Raw genomic sequence first — 27,632 nt, 5'->3', positions numbered from 1 at the left:
TCACCGCTTATAAACATACATATACAGATCAATTCCATGGGAATGATTTTTCCCTCTGTTGTCTATGATGTTACAGAGCCATTTCATGTAACGGAACGGGACATTTGAAATAGTTTTGTCACTAGATTTTGCTTCATCAATACATGTTTGAAATTTTATTTCTGATAGCAACATCAAAGATTTGTCATAAGAGCTATGTAGAACGTCAAAAGTTAGCCAGTTTGGAGAAAATGATTGAACGACATGCAATAAAATGCCTGTGACGGAACAGGACACATACGAGTCCCTCTCCGTCATGGGCATTTTAATGCATATTCTTCAATTATTTTATTTTAAAACAATAACTTTTAATATTTTGCGCAAGTCTTCTCACAAATCCTTACTGTTGCAATCAAAAATAAAAATTTCCAACTTGTTTTGATTGCATTTATAAAACAAAACATACTGACCAAACTACTCCAAATGTACCGTTCCATTACATGGAATGGCCCAGTAACAGCATAGATCACTGAGGGAAAAAAATCATTTACACGGAATTGATCACAGCATTACGACGCTGCTGTTGGTGTGTCCCAACCATAGTAATTCAAGGTCCAAATATTTGGACCTTAAGTCCCCATAAGTCAATACACAGTTCCAGAAATCAAATGAAATAAATTAAACATTTCATCTTTTAAAAATAAGTTGATAGGGTTACAGTACTACAAACTGTATTGCTAAAACTTGTCAAATGCAGTTACACATGGCAAATGAAAACTATTGTTTTTGCTCCTGCTGGCTTGGTGACATTTTAAGAAATAGGAGAAAACAAGCATTTGTTAAAAAAATACAATTGATTCAGCTGTCTGTCCAACATCCTGTGAGACTATTCTGTTTTACTTGTAGGTTTCTCCAGGACCTTACACAAAACTGATACATATTTAACGTATTTAAATCTATTATTTTCAGAAAGAAATAAGAATAAAATCCACTCCTTACTAGCCTCTCTCCCCCCCCCCCCCAGAAAAAAAAAACTTTAGATTTCATGAGACACTCCACTTATATGGACCCAAAACGTTGTCGAACAAACAAAACAGAAAGACAGTCGTTTTTTATGTCAATTATCGAGTCTCCAAAGTAGCAAGTTAAAGTTTTGGAACTAAAAATGGGTAAATCAATCGGCAGTTCCCAGAACCCCGATCATTATCTCCGACATTAACAGGTTTGCTACAAAGTTTAGAAAACAATAAACGATTTTAGGTCGGTCATTTGGAATGGATGATAGCGGGAATCGGAGCTTCTGCGACTGCAGGCCACTGAGCATCAAACGACCTAATTCCGGGAAAACTACTAACTACTATAATCCTTTTCGCAGACGATTTTCCGCTCGATTATGTCAAGCTGAACGAACAAGAAGGAACAATCTCATAAAAAATGGAATAAAACGTATTTCATTCGGTTTCAGAATGTATGTCGGTTTTCCTGAAGTAATTCCTTCGGAAGTTCCCAAGAGTCAAACCTATTTTCAGTAAAACTTTTTTCCCCCTCAAGCAGCATTTTGCTTTTTATTGCATTCAAATAACTTCATGCAAATGTTTTAACATGGAATCTCGAGGTGTTGGATACTGTGGTTTTCTTAACAAATCCAAGTTTATCAAGACCAGCATTACCTAATTAGAACTCTCCGAAGCCCTTAGAGAGTCTACAAGAAGTAATAATACAAGGTGTCATGTGGTCTGGTGATCCAAAATATCGGTATGTTTCTAGTATTTCTAGTACTACAGCTCATCATTGAAATCAAGGTTTTCTGTTATTTAAAAGAAAAATAATAGCAGTTGCGAATTAAACTCTTAATTTTTCAGTACTTGGTTCAATTCATGTTTAATACCACCCTACTTCTACTTGCCTGAACTACAAAATCCACGTGTAAGCAGGGTTGAGTTTTTGACGTCAAAAACCAGCTTTTGATACGATATGTCAAAAACCCGTCGAAAACTGACAGAAACCTGACGAAAACTGTTGAAAACGTCAAAAACCTGTCTAAAACACAAATACAGCTGTTATTGACATTTTTTTTTAAAATAAACATATGAGATTTCTCATCCTGAAATATGATTTCATCAACATTTATTTCTCTTATCATTTAAGGAAAAAAAAATAAATTAAAAAAATCATTAAAATAAAATTAATTCCTTAAAATTAATTTGTATGCCGCAAAAATAGTTACAAACATTAAAAATAAAATAAAGTTTTTAAAGTGCTGCTCTGTTTAAACTTTTTAATAACTAACAATTAGTTACAAGTAATTTTATCTATCTAAAAAAATCTTTCTATGTAATTACTTATGTAATATCCTTTTTCTTTTGAGTAAAAGCAGAACTAAATCGATTAGCAGCAGGCAATGATTATTTTTTTCAACAGGGCTGGTAAAAAAAATAGTTTTTTTTTTCTTTTTGGTTTAAACTAGGTTTATTTGGTTTAAGAGTCATTTTTTTAAAGCTGGACACTTTTGATAGTTGATGTCTTCAATTTTCGTAAAAATTTCGGGATGTGTTAGTGGTACTATGATAAGAAAAAGTGAAGTTTCTTTTTTTAAAAAACTGATTTGTTTGTTCTTGAGTAGGGGTCAAAGTTTAGGGTCGTAAGAAAAAAGAGCTAAATAGTATATGACTGCTTTGCTTCAAAAGCAATGAGTGAACCGAGCGAATTCTTTTAAATAAGGATACTACTTGATACTAGGTACATTCTAGTATAAATATTTTGGTGACTCACTCATGGCTTTGAGGGCAAAGGTCAATTGAAAATGAAATTAAAAAAACTTTTTTTGCCTTGTTTGGGCCCGGATATATGCTAAAGCCGTGAGAAACCCTCGGAAAGAAGTATATGATTAACTACTCACCACAGTATAGTACTAAGAAAAATATAAAATAGCTTTCGTTTCTCTTGGCTTTAGTAGTTAAACGGTCCCAAAGTCGATGATTTTTTAAAATTTGCCGTTTAGAGGTCAATAACTTTGATCGCGACGGGTCAACAACTTTGGGACACACCTGTAGTTATTTGGATATATTTTTTCCATGTAATTTAAGAAAATCTTAGATGGTCTGCTTTGTATATTTATGTACGTAAGAGGTGGTTAAAAAAGAGAAAAAACTATTTAGCAAACTTGCATTGCCTTAAAAAATATGTTTCTAAATTTATTAAATCTGTAATTTATCCATAAAGCTTTGCTAGTTACTTTGCATTAATTAGATTTTACTCTTTGCAATAATATGCAAAATTTATGAAAACATTTGGGAGAAAACGATAAAATTAAGAAAAAAATTTTGTTTTGAAAAAAAAAACCACATGGTTTAAAAAAAAAATCCTTTGGTTTAAACCAAAGTGGTTTAAACCAAACAATCCTGATTATAAGTCAGCTAAATATTTTTGATGATTTTTTTTTCTTTTGCAAATTTTGATGTGAAAAAATATCTCTTTTGTTTAAAAATTGAATGTGTTCTATCAAAAGTTGCGGGTCGGGTCTTTAAGAGCTCGTCTCCAGCAAAATGATATAGATAACTATATCATTTTGCTGTTAATAACGTATGCAATAAAAACTACTCTTAACATAAAAAATGATAGCTTTTTAAGCTGAATCTGCATCATATCCAGGAAATTAGTTCTCGGTTCAGAATGCCTCTGCAACAATAAGGTTGGAAAGGTCTAAGGAAACCCAATATTTCTGTCAAATTTGGACAACTCATGGTGCGTTTACATTCAAGCACATGTTGTTCAGCATTTAATTAAAGGGTCTTCTCTAATTTTGGATTGATCCATTCTAAACTTAGAAATAAACTTGGTATGCAAAAGGCTACACAACTGGTATTTTTCTACCGCATCCTCCAAGGGAAAAAATATTTAGAGTGAGGCTAAATAAAATAAGTGGCTTTTAAATAAAGATGTCTATTTTATTAAGTCTGTTAGGTTGAAAGTATAAGCACTAGATAAATGAGCAATCTTCTTACACATTGGAAAATTAAAGGAATTAATACTCATTAAGTTTAATTTTAGCTATTTTCATTACTTTCTATTGTCTATTCTATAATTATAATAGCTTTTTCATTTATTTCTCTTTTTTTTTTCCCCAGACGAGCAGCCTAATGAATCAAAATAAGGCTTGGGATTAAGATAAATAAATACCTTTGTGCTGAACAGTAAAGTAAGACAAAACAACGTTAGAAGAAGCAGAAATTTGTAAATTACAGGAGACACGTGTTTCGGCGTTACAGGGAACGCCGAAACATCCATAAGCTCATTATTTTTTGCATTGAAAAAGGCGTTCCCTGTAACGCCGAAACACGTGTCTGCTGTAATTTACAAATTTGTGCTTCTTCTAACGTTGTTTTGTCTTACTTTAAGGCTTGGGATTGTTTACTACACATCATTTTAGAATTCTAAAACTCCAAAAATTCATTCTAGTGTCTGAAATCAAAAACTATAAAACTATGATGAATTTTTGAATGTATTTTGGTAATCAATATCAAACTTAGGTAGGTTTTGGACATAAATTTAGTTTCTTGACAATTTTGTCAAAAACCATGTCAGAAAGAGGTTTTTGACATGACGGTAAAAACCGCGGTTAAAGCCGGATAAAACCTCCGACTGTCAAAAAACTTGCCAACCCTGTGTGTAAGTAATTTTGATTAGGTAAATCAAAATTTAGCTTGAAACAAAATACCGAAATACTCAATATTCTTCTGTTTTGATAGTTTACCTCTGAGACACAAAAGAATGATTATAATATAATTATTTTTCTTAGCCAAAAAATACGTCCGATTGAAAAAGAAAACAAAAAATATTTCGAACTGTTTGGGTTACTGTAGACAACACTATATTTTGCTTTTCGGTCCACATCACAAGGGCATAGTTTATTCAACAGTATTTTTTCGTAGTTTTCCATTATTTTAAGCAAACTAAGCCAAAGCAAAGCTTTTATTTATGCAGCAGGGGCACCGCGAAATATTGCAAAAGTTTTATAGATAATGCGTCTCTGATTATTTGGGTAGTTGATGCAAAATTTCGCAGTGCCGCTATGAAGACTTCACACCTAATCAAAGAGTCGCTGCGCAGTTTGGGCATAACTGTCTATATAATTCCAATCTCTGTACTAAATTTATCAGCATCTGAGAATGCGAGGTTGAATTAGTGTTTTGATTTGACAAGGACCCCCTATGAAACATAATACGAAGCTTTTAATTCCTTTAAGTGGCTGCAATGTGCGTGCTACAATGAGGAAATAAATACTACGTTTTTTTGGTAATGAGAGAGAGAGAAAAGCCCCACTCTTACCGTTTTTAACCATTTAAAGACTAGTATGAAAGGTTTGTTCACTTTATAAATCATCGAATACAACAAAAAAAATATATATATTTTCATGTTATTGAGGCATCAGAATCTTAGTATTGGCAAAAAAAAAAAAAAAAAAAAAAAAGTTATTGCTTAAAATACTTTTTTTTTCTTTCTTTTTTTTTTTTGAAAATAACGCAAATTTCAATATATTCTACTTCAGAACATTGTGTTCAAAAGTTCAAGTCCTGAAAAGTCTTACTGTTGATTAATTTGTAAAAGCTTCTTTCTTTTGGGAGAGCTGTCGAAAGCATTTGAATCTAATTAGTCATACACAATATCCAATTTCAGACATTATCTATCTTCAATTGCGTACAAGCTTGACACGCAGCATATGTGCACACGCAATAAGCGGATTAATTAAGTCGTAGCTGCGAGGGGCTACCACGACTAAAGGGGCCCCGAAGGGGAGTCAAAAGTGCACATGATATGTTTTAAAAATACCTTTTTGGGGCAGTGCCGGATCTAGGGGGGAGCCAGCCGGGCCCCTAGCCCTAGGCGTCAATTTCTGGGGACGCAAACTCACCCTATTCGTCCCCCCCCCCCCCGCGTTGAAACTCGAAACAAAAACTTGACAGGAAATGGACAAGGGTTGGCAAATTTAAAAACTCCAAAAAAAAAAAAAAAAAAAAAAAACCGAAAAATTGCGCATTTTTACGAGCCAGGGTACACTTGAAACATCCGTCCTTCCCCATCCTTCCTAAAGTTTTTAAATCAAGTTTCAACGGGGGGGGGGGGGAATACGGTGAGTTTGCCTCCAGGGACAAGGGCCCCCGTTTGCTCTCCCCAAATCAGGCAGTGATAGACATCCGCCACTGCACATATGCAACATTATAATATGCATATGTGCTGCTGTAATGCTAGAGCTAGAGGACGTTTAATTACAAAGGTTCGAACGAGGTTACATTTTATATTGAAAGTGGAACGCAAGACCTGACAACTTATCCCAAAACTCAATCGAGCATTTTCAGACTCTCACTTTCAGACAACGGTTCTCGCCTTCTAAACAAAGAAGCCAGCGCACCTCTTCTGTTTGTTATAGAAGAAACGAACCTTGAAAGTAAGGACAGTAATTCCTTCCAGAGCATGTGTTCGAACCTGAATTTGATTGGCCGGAACGAAATGACCATGATTGGAAACCATGGCCACTCAACACCCACTTCAATTCAAAAACAGATTCGATAGCACGAACAAATCATTATTATCACCCACGCCTCGTCCAGAAATGGTTTTCGACAAAGAAAAGCACGACCTAACATAATTTTTTATTGTAACTTTCTTCCAAGCAAGGAAACGTGAAGTTATTTTAGTCTGACGAAAAATACAGAACATTTAAGACAGATGCCCATTAAGTAGGCTTGCCAGATTTCTTAAATGTTCATCCGGGAAACACTACACCTTCCCCCCTCACAGCATCGCAAGTATTCAAAAGGGTACACAGCCCAGGATGGTTTTTAGAGTTTTATACGGCAGTTCATTTTTAATGCTTGAATAAATGCTTAATAATTTTGAACCTGAAACAGGGGTACTTAGAAACGACAAAAGCAGATGAATTTTTTACATGTTAATCATTTACAAGATATTTTAGTAAGAAGAAACACTTTTGAATGGTATTTACATACACGTTTTATTCGCTGGGACTTTTTTTAAAGAGTCTTTTTTAGTTTTAATCTTGTTGCAAAGTTCCTTACAAGCAAGTCTGATATTAATTTTTAACCGACTTCAAAAAGGAAGCGGTTATCAGTTCATACCGTATCTATGTTTTTTTTTTGTCCACTCACAGCGTCTAACCTAGTGAACCGATTTTGACGAGTCCTTTTTTAATGGATAGGGGTTGGCTCAACTTAGGTCCCATTAATTTGTTTGATCATAGTTGTTCTTTAGAAAAAAAGTTATGCAGGGTGGCGACAGGAACTGTGAAAAAAAGTTCCCTGACTTTTCCCTGATTTCCCTGATTTACGTTACCAATAATAATGGTTTTCTTTCCTTGCTCTAATTGAAATCCATTGTATTTTTGCATAAAATGCAGTATTTTAAACGTTTTAAGTTGTGTAAAGTTGTTAAAATAAAGACATATTTTTAAAAGATGCTACTTTTTTAATAAAATGGTTAAAAAAAGACAATTTGGGGGGGGGGGACTTACAAAACAGTATAATAAATTTTTGTACATTGGAAAGATTATAGAAAATTAAAAAAAAAAAAATACTTTACTTCCAGAAACCACTTAGCATAAGAATTTTAAGAAATTATTAAAATTACTCTTAAAAATATATGTGTATTTATGATAGAACTAAAAAGTAATTGAAATTATTTTGAACTATGTTTTCAAACAGTATAATTATTGTTGCAAGAATAACAAGTAATAGTGAAAGAATAGAAGTAATGTAGTTATTCTTATATAACTAATTGACATATTTATGCAAAACAGATGAAACCATTTGACATCCATTTATAGGGAGCTTTTCTCTAATCAAGAACATAGGTTTTAATGAATGAATACAGCATTTTAACAATAAAAAAATAAAGATATTTACTTAAGTACACAAGCTAATTCTATTTCAAATGATTTCAGTATGTAACGAAAAAAAAAATCTTAGATTGCTTTTGTAACAAACAACTTTGAAATGCAAGGAAAACAAAAGCAATTAGTTAATATCAAAATATATAAAAGAAGAATACAACTTGGTTATAAAATTAAAAAATTACTTTAGTCTGAAGAAAAGAAAACCTTTATAAACTGCGGTGACCACAAATAGAATAACGGCGGAAAAACAAAGTTTTTTCAAATTAAAAGTTCAATTTTAGCAATTAAATTAAAACCCGAAGAAGTAATAACTTTTGAGCTTTTATAGTATTAATTTAAAAACCAAAGATTTCTTCTTTAAATCGTGATTACAGTACTTAATTACTTCGAGACAATGGAATAAAGGCAAAGGAGCTAAGGCATTAATGAATGCTTCCTCTTTGCCTGTATGGTTGTTTATTTTACGTAGCATTGAAAGCGTAAATAGAAATTTCAAGCTACGTAAAATAAACAATCTAACAGACACAGAACCAATCTTAGGAAGTTCATCTTCTGGTTAATAAGTAAGGTTCAATAATTTGACTTTGAGGAAAAAAGATGCACAAATATGTGGCAGTGTATAATCGCACCTTATTAATTTTACTTTTTTTAAACTGATAATTGGCGAAAAATGCTTAGGGAATTAGATTACTCAATTTTGTAAAGCAAAAAATTTTTTTTTTACTTCATAAAATTAATTTTCATTGATTTTTTGTTATTTTTTCAAAATTCCCTGGTATTTCCCTGATTTTTCCCTGATTAATAAAGTTCCCTGACTTTCCCCTGATCTCCCTGATCTGTCGCCACCCTGCTATGGGCAAAAAGCTATAAATTTCATGGTATCGTGTGTACATATAAAAATTGTATGTTTCCAGCTATGCAGTAAACATAAGTAAGAGTAGAAATAAAAATGTTGGAAATAGTTAAATTCAGACATGATTTCTTAAATATTCATTTATGGATATGGTAGAATTTCGACCGCTGGGCGAACACTAGTTAACATAAATATTCCTACACAGTTATTTTAAGAATTTTTTTGGTTATCTACAGTCAAATTTATCTTTTTTCCGGGACACGAAGTAAACCAGCCGGCACACCGGGGTTTTGTCTGAAAACCAGGACGTCTGGCAAGCCTACCGTTAAGGGATTTTCAATATTCATTTACGAAGAAAAACGATCAAAATCAGAAAGCTACATAAATTAGATAATGTGAAACGTTCTGTTCATAAAAAGCAACATTTCGCAGATATCTATACGCAACTTGTAATTTTGTAAAAAATCTCATTTTCTTTCAAATTGTTATGTTTTCTACTTGTTTTGCTTATTTTTCCATTCCATCTATTTATACACACATCCAAGGACGGATCCAGAAGTTTTTCGATGAGGAGCGGTTGATTTTTTAACTTACCTTTTACTACACATCTGATTTACACATTTGGGGGGGGGGGGGGGGGGGGGGGGGTGCCTGCCACATCATTTTTATCTGAATTCTAAAACAGTTAAATTATAGAGGTCTATCTAAGGAGGTCCCCGAACCTATTCCTTCCTTTTCCCACGGAAAGAAGTATTTTTAAATTGCGCTTCAGAAGTTCAATTTCCTAATGATCCTGGGGGAATGTTGCTAAATTCCCTCTTCCTAACATCATCAAACGTTGTCTAAAGTTGCGCTTTTTGGAACGATTACCGGTTTCGAAAAATTAACGGAGGAACGTCACTGAACTCATTCTTTCGTCTAACTCTTTCTGAGATGTCTACACTCGCATTTTTAAGACTTGAATTTTGTAAAATGCCTGGTGGAAGGTCTCCAGACTTCTCTTCCTAACATCATCCAAGGTCGTCTGAAATTGTCATTCAGAAACTAATTCTGAAAAGTCTCTGGGAGAGAGATTTGAACCGCATTCCTTTCCTTAACGTCATCAAAGATGGCTTACACTTGCTTTTTCACTTGTTTTTCTGGCTCATCCAGTGCGTCCAGTGCCAGATCTTTGACTCTTTCCAGCCAGGGCAAAAAAATTGAAACTGCCGCTCCCTATACATCTTCTATCAAGTTTCTGTCGAAAATCGAGGAAAAAAACCACAGAACTAGGGCGAATTGGCTACCCCCCAGAAGTTGCCACCGGGGCAAGGGCCGACTAGAGGCCAAGTCGGCCTAGTCGGAAGCTAGGGGGCCAGCTCAGAATCGGAGTGGTGTGAGTTTAATGAGTTGTATGGAGGGATGGGGACCTGGCTATCAAAATGACAAGGGGCCCACCTTGGCTCTCGGTGACCCGGCCGGCATGTTCCCAACAAGGTCCGGCACTGGTCCCACCCTTCGAAGTTCGGAGAACTTCATTATAAAGTATTGCACACACAGCCGGTGATCAATCGAATATTTTGCCATATTGTTTCAGAAACTATGACTTTCTCGTTACAATTGTTTTAAAACTTTCTAATTGCAATTATTTGAAAAAACTTTTTTAAGAATTACAAAATTCTAACACAACCGCTTTCAAGCTAGATACATTTAAGTTTATAAAAGAAGAAGTTAGCACGATTTAAACCATAACAAACAAAAGGAGACGACATATATAACCGTTTGCAGTAAGTTCATGTTTCTTTTATGCGTAAAATAGAATCTTTAAGGTTGATTCATACGGGACGATCAAAGAAACAGTGACTTGATTCACAGTTTGCGTGTGTGTATCTTCCCTTTCTCCCCACTACCAGTTGACACTTTTTTTCCCCTTCTAAAAGTGTTTTCCCAGATGTTTTTGAAACTTCGTTCCTCGAATAATGGCAACACCATCTGTGGCTCAGAATGATTTTTTGAAAGATTATACCATTGCAGAAGATAAATAAAAGGTGGAAAAAAAGCTTCTGTACGTATTTATATTTCTGAAGACCGAGAGTTCTTCTCAGAGCAAGTGTACTGTATGGTTAGACAAAAACAGTACATCGATACAAGCATGCAAGGCATGATTTCTATACAGAAAAGTTTCAATTCAAGTTATAGTATTACTGTGAATAGTAGCAAACTGAAATCCATGCTAAACTAAAAAAAAATATTTTAATCTTTTTCAAATTTTATTTTTTTATTTTTGCATGAATTAGGATATGAATTTTGTTTCAGCTTATGCTGACCCTTATGTAACAACTCAAATTTCCATGAAATCATTAAACAAAAATTTACCAATAAACATTTTTCCCCCACTCGTCAGAAAGTAGAGACGCACCGAGTACTCGGTAACTACTCGGTACTCGGCCAAATTTTGATCAGATACTAGGCCAATACCGAGTAGTCGTAAAACATTGAATATTGTTCAAGACAGACTTTACAATTGATAAAAAAGTGCAAAGTTATAATATACTCCCAATCATAACCAATTCAAATTTACAACTCAAATTTAAATTTTGGGAATAAAAAAGTTTTTTATGCTTAAATGGAGTAAATCTGTATTTTAATGTCCCCAAAGTTAATTAAAATTATTTATTAAGAATGGGGCAAAAAGGTAAGCATAGAAAATATGAAATTTTTTATATTATTGAACGGATTTTTGCTGCCAACAAAAAATATTTATAAGAAATATAAAAATACCTTTGCTTAAAACATAAAAGCAAATAAAACAATGTTAAAGGCACGAATGTGCAGGAACACTGCAGACACGTGTTTTGGCGTTACAAGGAATGCATTTTTCAATGCACAAAATGTGAGCTTATGGTATTAAAGACATCCGACAAAAGTCGGATTTTTTTTGTTGGATGCCTTTACATTCATTAGTTCACATTTTATGCATTGAAAGAGACATTCCTTGTAATGCAAAAACCCGTGTCTGCAGAGTTCCTGCACATTTTTGTCTTTAACATTGTTTTATTTGCTTTAAAAATTATTTATGTTTGGCAGATTAGAACTACAATAGATTGATATAATTTGTCTTAATTCCAACATGATTAATCATACCTTTTATATATTTGTTTGTTTTTAATTTTAAAAATAGCTTTTTTTGTAAAATTTTGGACACAAATAAAATTTTTTAAATAATGCATAATTAAATTTTAGCTGGAATTTTGTTTTTAGAAACTAGTATATGGACATGGAGGTCTATAGTACTATTCGAATGAGTTAAAAATTTATCACGTGTGTGTCGGTGGTTCTTCTTAAAACATAATAAGTACTCCGTAACTCGGTACTTGGCCGAGTAGTGAAAGGCCGAGTACTCGGAACTCGGCCAAAATGCTACTCGGTACGTCTCTATCAGAAAGTTGTACAAATCTTTTGCATGCTTTTTGTTTTATTAATACAGCAGTGAGACTCGTGTTGCATTTGCAACACGACTACGCTCGAGTAACCACTACGCTCGAGTAACCATTTGCAGTGCAGTACTTCGATGGCTAACTTAGATAAGAGTTGGTATACGTCCACTTTCTGAGGGTAATGACAATAAAAGAAAGGACCTTACAAAAACGGTCAACTCAGAAAGGTGGTAAATTTTACAGGTTTTACTTTATTAGTATCTACTTATACATATTTTTTATCGATATAAAAAAATAACAACAAACTTCACTGATTCGTTAATAGACTACTTTAAACTCATCATTGACTCCGGAAGCACTACGGTGCTTCAGCATCGTCTAAAATGTTTTTGTCCCATACTTCTGTTACACTCATGATCGGTTTTTACAATGGGGTTGTTTCCTTCAGTCAAAAGTACTACTTTTAGTCACTGAAATTGATAGAATAAACAAAAATAATAACATGGGCCCAGAAAATACTTTCATTTTTCCAACAGTTATTTTTTAATTATTTTTTTTTTAAATGTCCGATTTTTCAAACAAGGCGTGGTCTTGATGACGTCAAATGATGCATTTTGGCGCATCTTTCTAGTCTTTCCCCGTTATAATAATCAAGACAACATTAAACATTGCGCTCTACGCTTGCTATCAATCATATCGTTGCCAATACACATGAGTAAAGATACGAATTAAATATTTTGCTCTATGAGTGGCAACACAGAATGGCGTTTCATCATTAGTGAAGTCACCGGCAGAAATATAAACCATACAAGTGCACCGATTTAAGTATTTTTTTTTTTAATGTTAAACTTAAGCAAATTACAGTGAAACCTCTCTTAACGGACACTCCCGAATAACGGACACCTCTAATTAACGGACATTTTTGCAAGTCCCAGTCCCTCAATATAGGCCATTCCATGTAATTCACTCTGAATAACGGACACTCCGAATAACGGATTACAAATTTGTGCTTCTTCTAACGTTGTTTGGTCTTACTTTAACGGACAGTTATTTCACAAAAAATTTCCCTTGCGATCGTAGCACTTCCGGTTTTTTTTTTCTTTTCACAGAATATCTTAGTAACTGCTTGCCTTACAGAATCTTTCATCCTCCACAACTGATTTTCCACCCCCCCCCCCATTTCCTTATCACTGTGTCTTGGAATTAAAAGGGTGGTAATTGGCAGAGGCAGCAATTGGGGCTTAAAAGTTGGGGGCAGAAAAAAAAAAGAACTAAAAGGCATGGTACTTTTTGCGGGCAGCAAAAAAGAAAAAGAAAAAAAAAGTCATAATTTTGTAACGGCTAGTTTTGAGAGTATTGAAGCAGATAAGTGAAAACTGATGTCAGCCTAACAATTAACGTTCGTTTTTCTTAAGATTTTAATGAATTTTGTACACAATAACTATTCAAAAGTTAAGATAAAAAAGAGGAAACTGATCGGTTTTTTTAACTGGGGCTCTCGGGAGATGCAATTGAGCTGACCGGCGCCGGTAGTAGTCGGCTTTATGGCGCCGTGGTTTCGTTGGGTTGTTTAATTTTTAGACATGAAAAAGATTTGCCCATATTCAAGGTCATATTGCCAACTGTCAATCATGCAATAGTGATACTTGAGATAAAATAAATAAATTAACCATAAGTGTGGGGGGGAGGGGGGTTGCTCCGCCGAATCGCCGCCGTTGGTAATGCAAAAAAGAGATGTCAAACTGTTTTAACTGATTACTTTAATTGATTAAATGCTTTTTAAGACAAGTGTGTGCTGTCAGTATACCTTTATTAAGAAAAAACAGATTAATTACACTTGACGTAAAATGTAGTAAACCTTTCGAAATTGTTTCGATTGTGTTCTACAAAGGGAACAACAGCCCATTTTGAAAAAGGTAAATTAAGTAGTTCCTCCTAATAGCGGACACCTCCCAATACGGGACAAAACTTCTAGTCCCTTGACTGTCCGCTATTCGGAGGTTTCACTGTATTTAAAAAATGGTCAGATCCTACGTTTTTAAACATGCTCTTTCAGAAAAAAATACTTTTAAATTTTTGGAAACTACCCTATTATCAGTGTACTTTTTTATGTTCTTACAGAAATATGGTGAATTAGCTGAAGCGTAGAATTTTTTTTTTCTTAGATTTTTGCGGTAGCAAATATTTGAGCAAGAAAAAAAAAACGATTTTTTGGTAATTAAATCTTATTATGCTGTTTGATTATGCAGATTTTTTGTTTACCTTTCATTACTTCAGGACAATTTTTGTTTAGACAAAGCATTTCTCACTAAAAGAAATAAAGGAATACACTCAATCATCGTGGCGAGGCTTTTGACTTCTTATCAAAGCAGTATAAATTACTCGCAACCTTCATAGTTAGTAATGATTTATTTTTAAATACTATTTTTTACAGCTTAGAAACGATTATTTGGTTCGTAACAAGATAAAGTACTACGCAAGTACAGCTTTTTCGTTTAAATATCTCAAAAAAAAAAAAAATCACCAATCACTTTTTTAAACAGTCTCAGCTTTCGTACAAATAGAGCAGGGCCGTAACCAGAAAATAATTTCAGGGAGGGTCTAAAAACTTTTATGCGGAGCTTACGAACTATAAAGAAATTTGTGCTAATGTCAGACATGTGACAAAAACAAGATGAAAAATACTGAAATTGCTTGTCTGTGTGAGAACTAACACAACTGTTAATATATTTTAATACAACTGAAAGCTCTCCCATGTATTTTTGTACCTATATAGCAGACTACTTTAATTGGATGCATGAAACTAACTGGATCATGTTAAATATGACTTCCAATGCACATTCTTTTTTTTCTGCATACAGTATTTAGCTCTCTAAAAAATGCTGAATTCAGTAAAAATACTGAAAAATCACATGCCTGTAATGTTTAAGTCGTCGGATTATCTATTATGAAAGCGTTTTATGCAATTAATATACATATGAAAGACATATTAGTTTTGAAACAATATTTTTTGGCAATTTTTAAATATAAACGAAAACATTTAAATATCAAACCGAACTTTTTGGGGGGAGGGGGGGGGGTGGAACCCTAAGAACCCCCCCTCCCAGTATACGGCCTGAAATAGAGTAACTGAAGAAAAAAACCTCTATGAAAGTAGGCAAACATTACATATCATTAACAAGTTTTTGTTAATAGAATCAGAATCAAAAGAAAAAATAATCAAACAAATAAATTACACAATTTAAAAAAAAAAAGAAAATTTTTAAAATGAAGAAGCGTGTTTTTTTTTGCCCAAATGTTTGTCACCGCAAAAATTTGGGGGAAAAAAACTCCACATTTCAGCAGATTTCACCATATTTCTGTAAGAAATGTAATGTGGAGCATTGTTAATGTAAAAACTGATTTTTCAGTAATTAAATCTTATTATGTTAGCTGTTTGCTTCTTTTCTTCACATTCTAAAAAGTTAAAAACAACTTTAAGTTTCAAAAAAGACAAAACGGCACAGTTCAGACACAAGTGGCATTTCAACACGTACGAACTCTTCAGAAGTCGCCTAAATTAAGATAAAGAGGTTAATGCTGGCAATGGCTTTGATTTCGCATTTTCATTCTGAACGAAACTTGAAACATGCGCCCGACTTTCTGAGGTCATCTATTAACGCATGAACTTTCCAATTTTCTAGGTAAATTGTTTCCAGTAGAATTTGTGTACTTAGAAGTTCGCGCTGACTTAGACAGGGTTTCCACTTAATTCTGGGTGAAAATTTCCCAGTATGAAAATGCAGTATTAAAAACAAACGAACTCTAATGTTTGTATTCAAGCATTTTCCCGATAGTTTCATCACAGGAAATAAAAATTAATAAAGTAAAGTTAACATTTTAATTTCATTTTATTTGTTCATATTATTGTAAGAACTACCAATTACTTTGTAGTTTGAATATTTGGGCATCAAAATTTTTTTAAATGTAACATTCCCTGCACTTTCCAGGTTTTTAAGGAAATTTTGAAAATTCATTGGATTTTCCCTGTTTTTCTGTTGTTTTTTGAATTCTTCAGGTTTCCCTGTGGCGTGTAAACCCTGTTAGAAGTTATGCTTATTAAACTCTTTTTCTTTGTGAATTCTTATTTCAGACATAAAGTTCAATTTTCAAAGGAAATTGGTGATTGAATGATATCACAAAGTTAGTTTCTAACCTAAGTTTCCACCCGAAGAAAAGTTCACGGATAGGATAAAAGAGAATGTTCAGAGAGGTACAATCAGTGGTCACAATCAGGGTCTGATTACTGGACAGCCCAACTAGGCCGTGGCCTATGGTCCCTGATTTTTAGGGACCCGAAATGCTTATGTTCAAGTTCTAGTCTATTATTTAAGAGAAGGGAGAAAATTAAAGTTTTCTCCATTTTCCCACTTTTTTTCTGTTTACTCTATGTGTCTGGGAATCTCTGCACCACAACAAATACAGTCAGACCTCTATATATCGAAGTAGCAAATTTCCAGAAAAAAATTCGATACGTAGAAATTTCGATACATGGAAACAATTTTATTTTATTATAAAAATCTCCTAAAACATTAAAATTAAAGCTAATTTTTGTGAATGAAATCCTATTTCTAATTTATACGAGCATCGGATTAAATGAAAATTAATAACTACAAAATTAACAGAAATTACATTTTTGCGCTTTCATACATCTTCATTCTTCTGCAATTCAACTTGATGAGAAACATAAGGGGGATTTTCGTTTTGACAATGTAATCGGAGAAAATTAAAAAATCATTCTACCTAACTTGAATGATTTTTACCGAAGCTAAAAAGACTAGGAATGAGAATCAACAGACAAAAGGGATAACTTGAAACTGATTTTACAGTGCTACTGGTTAAAATTAAGATTTGAAATAAACTTGAGGGAATTTAAGAACTCCAGAAAGGAACAACGACCTATCTACACACCCCTCAAGCCCAACTTTGCGAGCACAGCAAAGACACCTAGTAACGTATTGTTCTATTGTTTTTTTTGGCGCCAGAGCCTGAACAGGCTGTACTTTGACAAGGCAAGGATTAACATACTCACTGCACAAATACAGTATACTCCCGATTATCCGGTTTGCGGATTATCCGTGCATCATTTCGGAATCCACACTTAAAGCTTCTTTCAGGCGCTAAAATCAAGGTAATACGAAGCGTACCCTACTATCCGTGCACAGAGGTCAAATCGGACACATGACGCTGAAAATGTCGAAAAGTGGTTTAAAAGCGACGAAGGTGAATCAGGATTTCAATGTCTAACTGACGAAAATATCATTGAACTTGTTACTGAATCACGCAAGTGATGATACCGAAAACGAAGATGAAGAACATGAAGAAAATACAATTTCATTCTACTGCTCTACAATCTGTGGAACGTTTGTTGGATTACAAGAGTGAAAGTTACGATTATGGAGAAACAATTGCAGTAAGAAAAATCCGAACGGACGGACATACGCAACTATTTAAACAAACCAAAAAAACAAAAATGTATCACCGATTTTTTTAAGCAATAAATTTCGAAGAAAAGTTCCTGGTTTGTGTGAGTGTATATATATATATATATATATATATATATATATATATATATATATATATATTATTTAGTTTTTTCTAATTTCCCCTTAAATAGCTACCCTGCATATTCCTTAAATGATTTTTCGGATTATCCGTGCTACGCCGCCCGGTGATTAGCACGAATAATCTAATCGGGAGCATGTAATTACATTTTTGTTGGTTCTCTCTCTTTCTCTCTTTTATCCCCTTAAACAAGCAAATTTCAAAATAAACTAACTAACATGGACATATAAATAAGGCAACACCGGAAATTTATTTCACTTTGACAAAAAAAGTATACAGTGAAACCTCTCTGAGCGGCCACCCTACGTTCCGCAAAATTTCGGCCGTTGAGAGGGGGTGGCCGCTTTCAAGGGTTTTCGTTACAGTAGCAAAATAATTCTATAATACACAATATAGACAAGTCATACACACACATGGAATGAAGTTTGAGCTGTTCTAAAAGGGAAATAGTATATTATTTAATTATTGTTTACATTTTTCGAAGAAAGGATACAATTTTGTGACTTAGGTTTTTAATCTTCTCCAACAATTTTTTTAAATCGAATTTAAAATGTTGCTTGTTGCAATGCAAAATGTTTTTCAATTCAAAATGATAAATAAATTGCTCTAACCAATTTATTTGTCAGTGCATCTGAATTTCCGATGACTTTATTTATTATCCCCAAAATCATTTCAGGTGAAAATTTAGTCTGCTCATGATTAGAAAACGCAAATTGACTGTCAGAGGCCGAATTAGTGCCTGAAAGGCATAAAAATGTATTTACTCAAAGGACGTTAATTACACACAGCGAACTGATTAGTTAATTTAAACCAATACCAAACTAATATTAGGTTTGATTGAAAAACGCTTATTTTCGCTGACTCGTTAACCAGAAAAAGTTTCTCTCATTCGGCAGAGTAAATATCAAAGCACTCCATTGCTGTTTCGTGCTGGAAAAAATTCGAAATCGTACACTACTAGTTCTCTCGCCGATTTTTCGCGTTCATATATTGCTCAGAATTTCAATACGTAGTTCGAGATTCATAAAATGAGCTCCAACAGTATTGTTTGCAAACCAAATTACACGTACACATTGACCAACTAATAAAATAAACATAAGTGACATTTTTACTCCAAAATTATCGGAATTCGTTAAAGGCGTATAAGAATTCTCCTCTTTGAACTGAAAAGCTGCAGATTAGAAACAGGAAGTGAATAAATTTTCCTGAAAAATGGAATGGACGCATTCACTCGGCGGCCGTTCAGAAGGGTTGGGTGACCGTTGCTAGGAATGTTTTTAACATCAAGTCTATGGGCTAAACAATCCGTGCGCAAAAAAAGTGGCCGTTAAGAGGGGTGGCCGCTTAAGGCCTCTCGGAGAGATTTCACTGTATCAATTACGTTAACAGGACAAGCATGTAACCACTTGAAACCAGCACCAAAGTCCGATTCTATAAACAAATCGAAATATAAAGAAATAGACAGCGGAGACATTGTACTGTCACGGAGAGAAAAATCGGTGTGTATTTCATTTGACGTAATCGATGTTAATTCGGGGTCCCGGTAAATCCGGAAGCGAAAACGTGACCCATTTGCTTTTAGCGCCGAGCCACTGCTTTCATCACGTGACCTTGACGAATGCGCAAGTGAACGTGTGTGACTCAAGCATCGAGGAAATATGTTTCCTCTGTGGTGAGTAACATGGCGACTAATAAGGAAGAACGTGGTTATCCACAAAAGGAAGATAAGAAGGGGGGGGGGGGAATTTTTATGAATTATTTTTTCAGAAAATGGGCAGAGGACGGCCACCCAGTAAAAAAAAAAGGAAAATATTTTTTCCCATGTGACATGAATGCAAACTTTAATTCAGTAAGTTACCGCCCTATAGCCAGAGCTAAGGCAGAAATACATGAAATGCACCGCCAGCTCAGTCAATTCCAGCCGAGGACTGCAGTTTCGTGCTTATTAGCACTCATCAGCCCGGCATAGGAGTGACTGAACTAGAGGTGGAAAACCTCTTAAGGAAGCCAAGAGTGTCAAACACTCTGGTAGCTAATACAATAATTAGCACTAACCAGACGAGTGACCGAAGCAATGGTTCGGTTCAACTCAAATATTGCAGGCAAGGCAGTTATACTCAGTAAGTTACCGCCCTATAGCCTACTAAGTTGGCGGTGTATTTCATGTATTTCTGCCTTAGCCCTGGCTATAGGGCGGTAACTTACTGAATATAACTGCCTTGCCTTCAATATTTGAGTTGAACCGAACCATTGCTTCGGTCACTCGTCTGGTTAATGCTAATTCTGTATTAGCTACCAGTTTGTTTGGCGCTTTTGGCTTCCTTAAGAGGTTTTCCACCTCCAGTTCAGTCACTCCTATGCCGGGCTGATGAGTGCTAATAAGCACGAAACTGCAGTCCTCGGCTGGAATTGACTGAGCTGGCGGTGTATTTCATGTACAAACATTAATGTTCTGAACTGTGGAGATTTTTAGAACAATACACATATGGTAGAAAACATACATTTGGGGTAATAATTACCGTTATGTCTTGTGATTTTGCATCAATGGGCTGTCCACAAATTATATCACGTTTTGAGGCAGGGGGTTGTGAAATTGTGACAAGCAGGGGCGAACTGGGTTCCTCGAGAGGGCGCCAACCTTGGGGGAAAAAGGTGGAAAAAAAAAAAAAAAAAGCGCAAAAAGGAAAAAAAAAAAAAGTGCAACAACTTAAAAAAAAAAAAAATGCGGCGTCAGGCTTTAGGGCGCAATGGTGCATGGGCTGGTCTGCCCCTGGTGACAAGGAAGAGGGAAAGAGTTAGAAGAAGTGTAACAACAAGCACGTTTTTGTTTAGATATTTTTATGAAAGATAGTGTGACATGTGAAAAAGCTGGAGGGTGAAATGTGACTTTGTAACAAAGGAGGGGGGGGGGGTCAAAAATGTGGAAAAAAAGTGTGACATTATTTATGGATATCCCCCCCCCCCCAAAAAAAAAAACAACAATCCTGATTCAACGAATTAAAGCAAATAACCCTCTTTATTAAGTCAAATAAAACAATAAAAATAAAAATATAAAACGGTTCCTTCGTTTTGGTGCTTTCATGTCTCAAGAATAAACAAATAAAATTTACAACAGCTGTCTTTCTGCGTAGGGAGTTAAAAGGAAGCACTACACTGAAACAAATTTCGGAAACGTTTCTGGGTATATCGGAAACGTTTCCGAAATAATAAGAATCCTTCATCCAATAGCGAACTCCTCATTATTCAGAAAGCTTTCTGTTATTTCAAAAAATCTAGAAGCGGAAGTGAGGCGCAATGCTTCGAAACGTATTTTATCCTTCCAACACTGGCGCCAGTAAGTCGGAAATAACGAGAGCTTATTCTTTTCCTTATCTATGATTGCTGCAGTCAGCAACTGTTTAGCATTGGATTACTTGTTATTTCATGTCTAGAGTGTAGTAAATTGTGTCGAAACTAATTTTACGCCTTTGCATTTTGGGCTGCCCTTGATTTTTTAGACGATGTACGCAGCTATTAAGTTAGTTAATAACGATTTGCTTCTTTACAATTTCCGGTGCGACCATGATTACATATATATTGTGTGTTCAAGCGTGAATAGTTTCAACACCCGTTTTTATACTTAATGAAACGAAACCCTTTGGATTACTTATCCAGTTGTAATGGAGGTATTTAGATTTTCTTCCGCTCATGTTCACTTGTAAGTATTAATGAATATTTTAAAGCCTGTTGTTATATACATTTATATTTTTGTTGATTTGCATTTGATGCGGCTCCAATTGTAACTGTTTTTGGGTTTATCGAATTAATTTAAAGTTATCCTACATACCTATGTGCGCAGTGTACTATTTGTTGTAACTAATTGAAACTGATTAATTACGCAAAAGAAATAAGATTTATATTTGAAAAGCAATCACAGAAAAGTTATTTCGAAACACTTGGATATACATACATTGGTTCAAAAAAAAAAATCAATTGTTTAATTTATTAAAAATATGGTAATGCAAATGTTTTCTAGTATTGTAATATGCTTCACAAAAAATGTGCCAGTATTATTTATCTTTTTTTACTATAATTTATTCATTTATTTAAAAATATTTATACCATTAGAAAATGGCCCAGTTATCTATTAGTAAGCAACATAGTTATGCAATTAATTCATGTGCTTATTCATTTTGTTAAATGTGGTTGACACTAAAAAAGTTCGTGAAATACACCGCCAGTTCAGTCATTTCCAGCCGAGGACTGCAGTTTCGTGCTTATTAGCACTCATCAGCGTGCTAATAAGCACGAAACTGCAGTCCTCGGCTGGAAATGACTGAGCTGGCAGTGTATTTCACGTATTTCTGCTTTAGCCCTGGCTAATGTGCGGTAATTTACTTAATAAAAAAGTTCTTGACATTAGTTGTTCGTTAAATAACATTTCCTTCGTGGATATACTAGTTTAATATAGGACAGTCAGGAGGAATGAGTCAGTGGAAAAAATGGAAAAGCTGCATTTACAAGCCGAAATAAAAAGAAATATTATTTCATGTCATTGTTTTAAAAGTGATCATTTTTTAAATACTGTTATTAATATACAATGTACATATGGGGAGAAGACGAGGGGCGTTCCCCACGCAGACTGCCATTGACATTTTCAGGGATTGCTTTTTTTTTTTAAAAGGGGGGCGCTTTATAGCATTTTATGGGTTCACCATCATTATGGGTTCATCAGCATTTTATGGTGTGGGGGGGGGGGAATCTCGTATATATGAAATGGAGTAATCATGCAATAGAATTCAATGTTTTAATAAATAAAATATATAACGCATTTTGCGCAAGTATTTATATTTGTGATGAACTGGAAAAGGGCAAGAACAGAAGAATCAACCCGAATGGTTCCAACAGGAGGACTTGGTGTCATATTTAAATTCACCAATTTCTCTGTTGCACTTTTCGGTACACTTTGTTCGTCAGAGAAAGAGACTTGACGCGAAGGGAAGGTAAGTTCTGTCAAATTTTATCCAAAAACAAAAGCTATCAAGTTTGATACAAGATATGTTTTTAAGTTCTGCATTAAAAATACAATATGTTGATAATTTTGTCTTGAAGATATTGAGAGAAAAACTGAAGTTTAAGATTGTTTAACAAACAATTCCACTTTTGAGAAAGTACCCCCCCCTCCCCTCCCTTGACGATTTTGTGATTAGGAATGAAACTACTATATTATTTCATAAATTTTCAAAAATTTATAAATGTGCATATGTTATGCTGTTAACCATGCTATTTGTCATTAGAAATTCAAAAAAAAAAAAAAAAAAAAAAATCCACGAATGATTCTAAAATTGCTTGTTTCATTGCTGTTAGAAATGAAAGAACTGAAACTGATATGGTATGCAATACTATAGTAAAGAATTATATTTTAGAAAAAATCACGGAAAAAGGATTCTGAAATTCTCAGAAACGTTTTTGAAAATTGTTTGGAGAGTTCCGAAATACTCGGAAACGTTTTCGAAACTTTCATGAACCACTGCTGCACAGAATACTCAGAAACATTTCTGGAAATTACGGAAAGAGGATTCCGAAATACTCAGAAATGTTTCTGAAAATTACAGAAAGAGTATTCCAAAATACTCAGAAACACTGAAAGAGGATTCCGAAATACTCAGACACGTTTCTGGACATTACAGAAAGAGAATTCCGAAATACTCAGAAACGTTTTTGAAAATTTCATGAACCGCAGCTGCACGATATACTCAGAAACGTTTCCGGATTTTTTTTGCAGTGTACAGGCTCCCTTAAACTCTCCCGCGCGGCCTGTACCCTGTTGCTAATTTCTTCCCCTTCAACCGACATTAAATTAAACAAACAAGTTAATACGTAAAATACAAAATATAAAAACAGAAGCACAGACATGACACAGGGAACACAACGAATAGAAAAGAAAAAGACATTTGACATTGTCTTCACATGTAAGTAAAGCTCCAGGGGCATAGTCATAACCCCTCTTTAACAGTCAACACTGTTACACATCCACATTGCACTCAAATAATTTATGAGTAAATACATTGAGAACGAGTGCAGTAATCTTTTTAATTCATTAAATGTTTTTTTTTAAAGTAAACATTTGAAATACTACTTTTTTCATTGCTATGAAACTGTAAGAAACTTTTCGCCCTATTACGTGCATTATTCCTGGCCAATTCGTTGCTTTTTATTGACACTCATGCAGATTCAGAAATTTTTCACACCCTAAACCGTAGATTCATTCGTAGGGGAGGAAGGGGGGAGGGATCATTCCTCAGCATGACCCCCCTAAAAGGATGCACTGTATATCCCCTGGTAAAGCCCTGAGTAAAATACATTTACTTTCATCAGAATTATAGAAATGAATTGTACACATAATCAAAACACAAAAGATTATGAAAATACTTATAGCAATTAAAAACCGGTACAACTAACGGTATGATACACATTTAAAAAGAAATCTGAATGATGTAACTCAGTTGTTGGGTATTTGCTTGCTATTTTTTGTGTTTTGCTGCAGAGTTCCCTGGAGTTCACATAGGGAAAACAAGAGACCTCATTTTTATGATCACAGAAATCAATACAGTGGAATATCTTTATAACGCCGACCTATATAAAGCAATTCTCTATAAACCGCACAACTTTTCAGAAGTAAACAATAGGTTTTGAAGCTTAAAAAATCCCTCTGTTTTGTTTTGCAATCATAAAAATTAATAGGAAAATTAAATTTTGAAACAGTTTTTCATTTTTCTATCTTAATTCAAAGCTTTTAAATGAAAATTAATACTCACAGTAAACAGAAAATACCAGACGGCTCTAGAAAAAGCAGCTGTTATGCAAACCATGAAGCTAGCAGAAGTGCAGGATAATTCACTTGTGAAACATAATTTTTTGTGAATGACTGAATGTAATATTAGTGCTTTAATAATCATTGCAGATAAAACTCATTCTGAAGTGCTAATATACAGCTATATTCTGAATGTAATATTAGTACTTTAATAATCATTGCAGATAAAACTCATTCTGAAGTGCTAATATACAGCTATATTCTGAATATTAGATTCAAAATTTGGGAAATGCTCTTATAAAGGGTGTCCCAAAATTAACGCAAGATTTGAATTTGCCACCATTTTTTCCATAAATTGTTGGCAGCCATGAAAAAAGAACAATTTGACAGTTGAGAGTTTATGGTTAGTAAAAATGGGGTGTTATTGTACCATACAGCTAGAGAGAGTGAAACATTTCAATTACTGCATAAGGCATTTCCTAGTCGCGTACTCTCTCATTTCGGTCATCAGAATTGGCACCTAGATCGTGTGATTTAACATTTTTTAATTTCTTCTTATGGGGTTATTTGAATTCAAAGGTCTATGTCAACAAGCCCACAACCACCCGTGCATTACCGTGTTGCGATACCGAGCGCCAATAACAGTAACTGCTTGACCAGCCTCAACTTTCATTATTTTTGAAACAATTGTTCAATAATGAAAGCGCGTTATTGTATCGTATAACGCTCCATTTCTGATTACCCTAAACTCTCAGCTGTCAAATTGTTCTTTTTTCAGGGTTGCCAACCATTTAATGCAAAAATGGCGGCAAATTCAAATCTTGCGTTAATTTTGGGACACCCTTTATAATGCAAAAACCTGTATAACGCAAAAGTTCTGGTCCTAAGGTGTGCGTTATAACGGTCTTCGACTGTAATATACTTTGAAGTCCCTTACTGATGTGTATAGAAATTTCCTCTCGAATAGAAACTGTATTATTTTTAAACTCCTGTTTTTCCCATGTGAACTCCACGTAATTCTGCAGCAATACACAATAAATAGCAAGCAAATACCCAACAGCTCAGTTACAGCATCCTGAGATGCAGTTTCCACCTTTTTTTTGGGCACACCGACTGGAATAGCCATAACCGAGTTTTAAGCAAGTACCCTCACATAGAATATGAGTATATATTTACACTGGTAGCTAAAATTATTTTTGCACACCAGTGAGAGGTCCGCAAACATGGTGAAGCTGAGAGGTTTGGGAGTGGCTTAAAATTCTGCCTTAGCTCCGGCTGTGCGGAGGTTATTCGGAGCTTTAAAAACCAAATACTTTCACACAGGGGGAGGGGGGAGGGAAATAAATAAATAAGTTTACATTCCATATGGCGGATCAAAGGAAATAAAATGGCATAAACAAACAAATTAATTAATTACTAATAATCTTCAAACAGAACAACGTAATCACTCTCGTCATGTGAATTGCCCTGAGCACTGACAGTAAGGAAATGTTGGAATTTGGTCAGCCGAAACCAAATAAGCAGGCTTGCACCATACAACTCACGTACAATAAATGCCAAAAATGTGGAAAATAAAAACATAAATAAATAATAAAAATTTTGCAGTTTACCTGCCCCTCCCCCCCCCACAACAGTAAATATTATTCCAGTTTTAAGATTCTTTAAAAGTATTCTCCTTAAATCGACATTAAAAAAATTAGTGTTAAAAATTTTGTCCGAAACAGAAAACTAACCTGTTTAACACGAAATCCATCGCGATCGTCGTTCTTTTTCTTCTTCATCACGCGAAAACACTAGCAACAACACACAACGAACAAATAATCCCAGCAGACGAGAAAACAGGGAGCGAGACAACACGCGTCCTACCGTTGCGATAGCAACCGGCACTTTGAAGTAACGTTGCCAGTCACGCTTTGCGGATTAAGAATAAAATGAAAAAAGAGAATGTTGACCTCTCGCGCTTGGCGGCCTACTCCTACGCCTCTTCGCCAGGTAGAAATGCAGTAGTACGCCTATAGAGATTATGGACATATAAAGGAGAAATATTCTGAATTTTTTTTTTTTTTGAAATTATTGGCTTTTCACTTTTTCTTTTATAAAGGTTTTAATTTTTTAAAAATAATATTTTAATCTTTCTTTAAAACAGCTACCAAGCATCTACTGTAAGAGGCTGTTCGGCACAAAAATGCACATGGCGCAATAAAACGACCCGCAAGTCTAGCATTTTCATAAAATTAAATGATTTTAACCTTATTTGGGAAATACAAGCCATCATTTTGTACCGCAAATAAGTGAGAAGTTCTTCCGTCTTTTTAGTAAATTTCGAATAAAAAAATTCGCTTCTCATTATAACAATGCAGGAGATCATTTAGTTTTTATTCGATAATTTTTCTATAATGTTCTAGACAGTGCTGTAATTGGGGGGAAAATACTTGGGGGAACTCACAAAAAAAAAGTGGTTTCAAACCAATTTACATTACATTTGCATTTTTTACAATAAAAAATTAAATCTGTCGGGCGACGGCATCCCCCCCCCCCCGCGTTCTTCCCCAACTACAGCACTAAGACTTTTTTGAGATATTGGAAAGTTTCTTCTATTATGCAAATATGAAGCTATCTAAGAAAAGAGAGAGAAAAAAAATCTAAATACAAATATCTAAATTACTTCAACACTTAGAGAAAACATTTAAAATTCTTTTCCCAAATTATTGATACATATGTCTTTTTTCCCAGGCTACATCGATTCGTGTCAGCTACATCCACAGTGTATGTGTATACTTCATGAGCTTTATCTCTTGGAACTTCTCAAATCCAAAAACTTGTTTTAAAGCAAAAAGTCCACAAAAAATATGAAAATGGAACACATTTAAGGGTAACGTTGAGTCACTTCAAACTTTGTAGAATATTTGACTTGGGGGGGGGGGACAGGGTCCCATGTGCTGTACTTTCCTGGTTTGGTTATGAAACAGGTTTCCTACGCTATAATTCGGGGGGGGGGGGGGCGTGACATTTTCTACAATTGTATCATTCAAAAATTCTGAAGCTACTGTTTGGATGTTATTTTTCTCGTGTTGAAAT

The 27,632-nt window shown here is 34.4% G+C and overlaps 1 protein-coding gene across 1 annotated transcript in view; it reads right to left on the bottom strand.

The window, feature by feature from the left end:
- Positions 1-26,426, bottom strand: part of LOC129216992 (unconventional myosin-Ie-like) — a 92,540-nt gene extending 66,114 nt beyond the window's left edge. Inside the window, 1 exon segment of the mRNA XM_054851217.1 lies at positions 26,288-26,426. Within this exon segment, the coding sequence (XP_054707192.1) occupies positions 26,288-26,335 (48 nt within the window). The 5' untranslated portion in view covers positions 26,336-26,426.
- Positions 26,427-27,632: the final 1,206 nt, after the last annotated feature.

Source organism: Uloborus diversus, chromosome 2 (genome assembly GCF_026930045.1).
Source record: "Uloborus diversus isolate 005 chromosome 2, Udiv.v.3.1, whole genome shotgun sequence".
In the NCBI taxonomy this organism is placed as follows: Eukaryota; Metazoa; Arthropoda; class Arachnida; order Araneae; family Uloboridae; genus Uloborus; species Uloborus diversus.
Note: the sequence above shows the minus strand (reverse complement) of the source record. Positions and strands in the feature narration are given on the sequence as shown.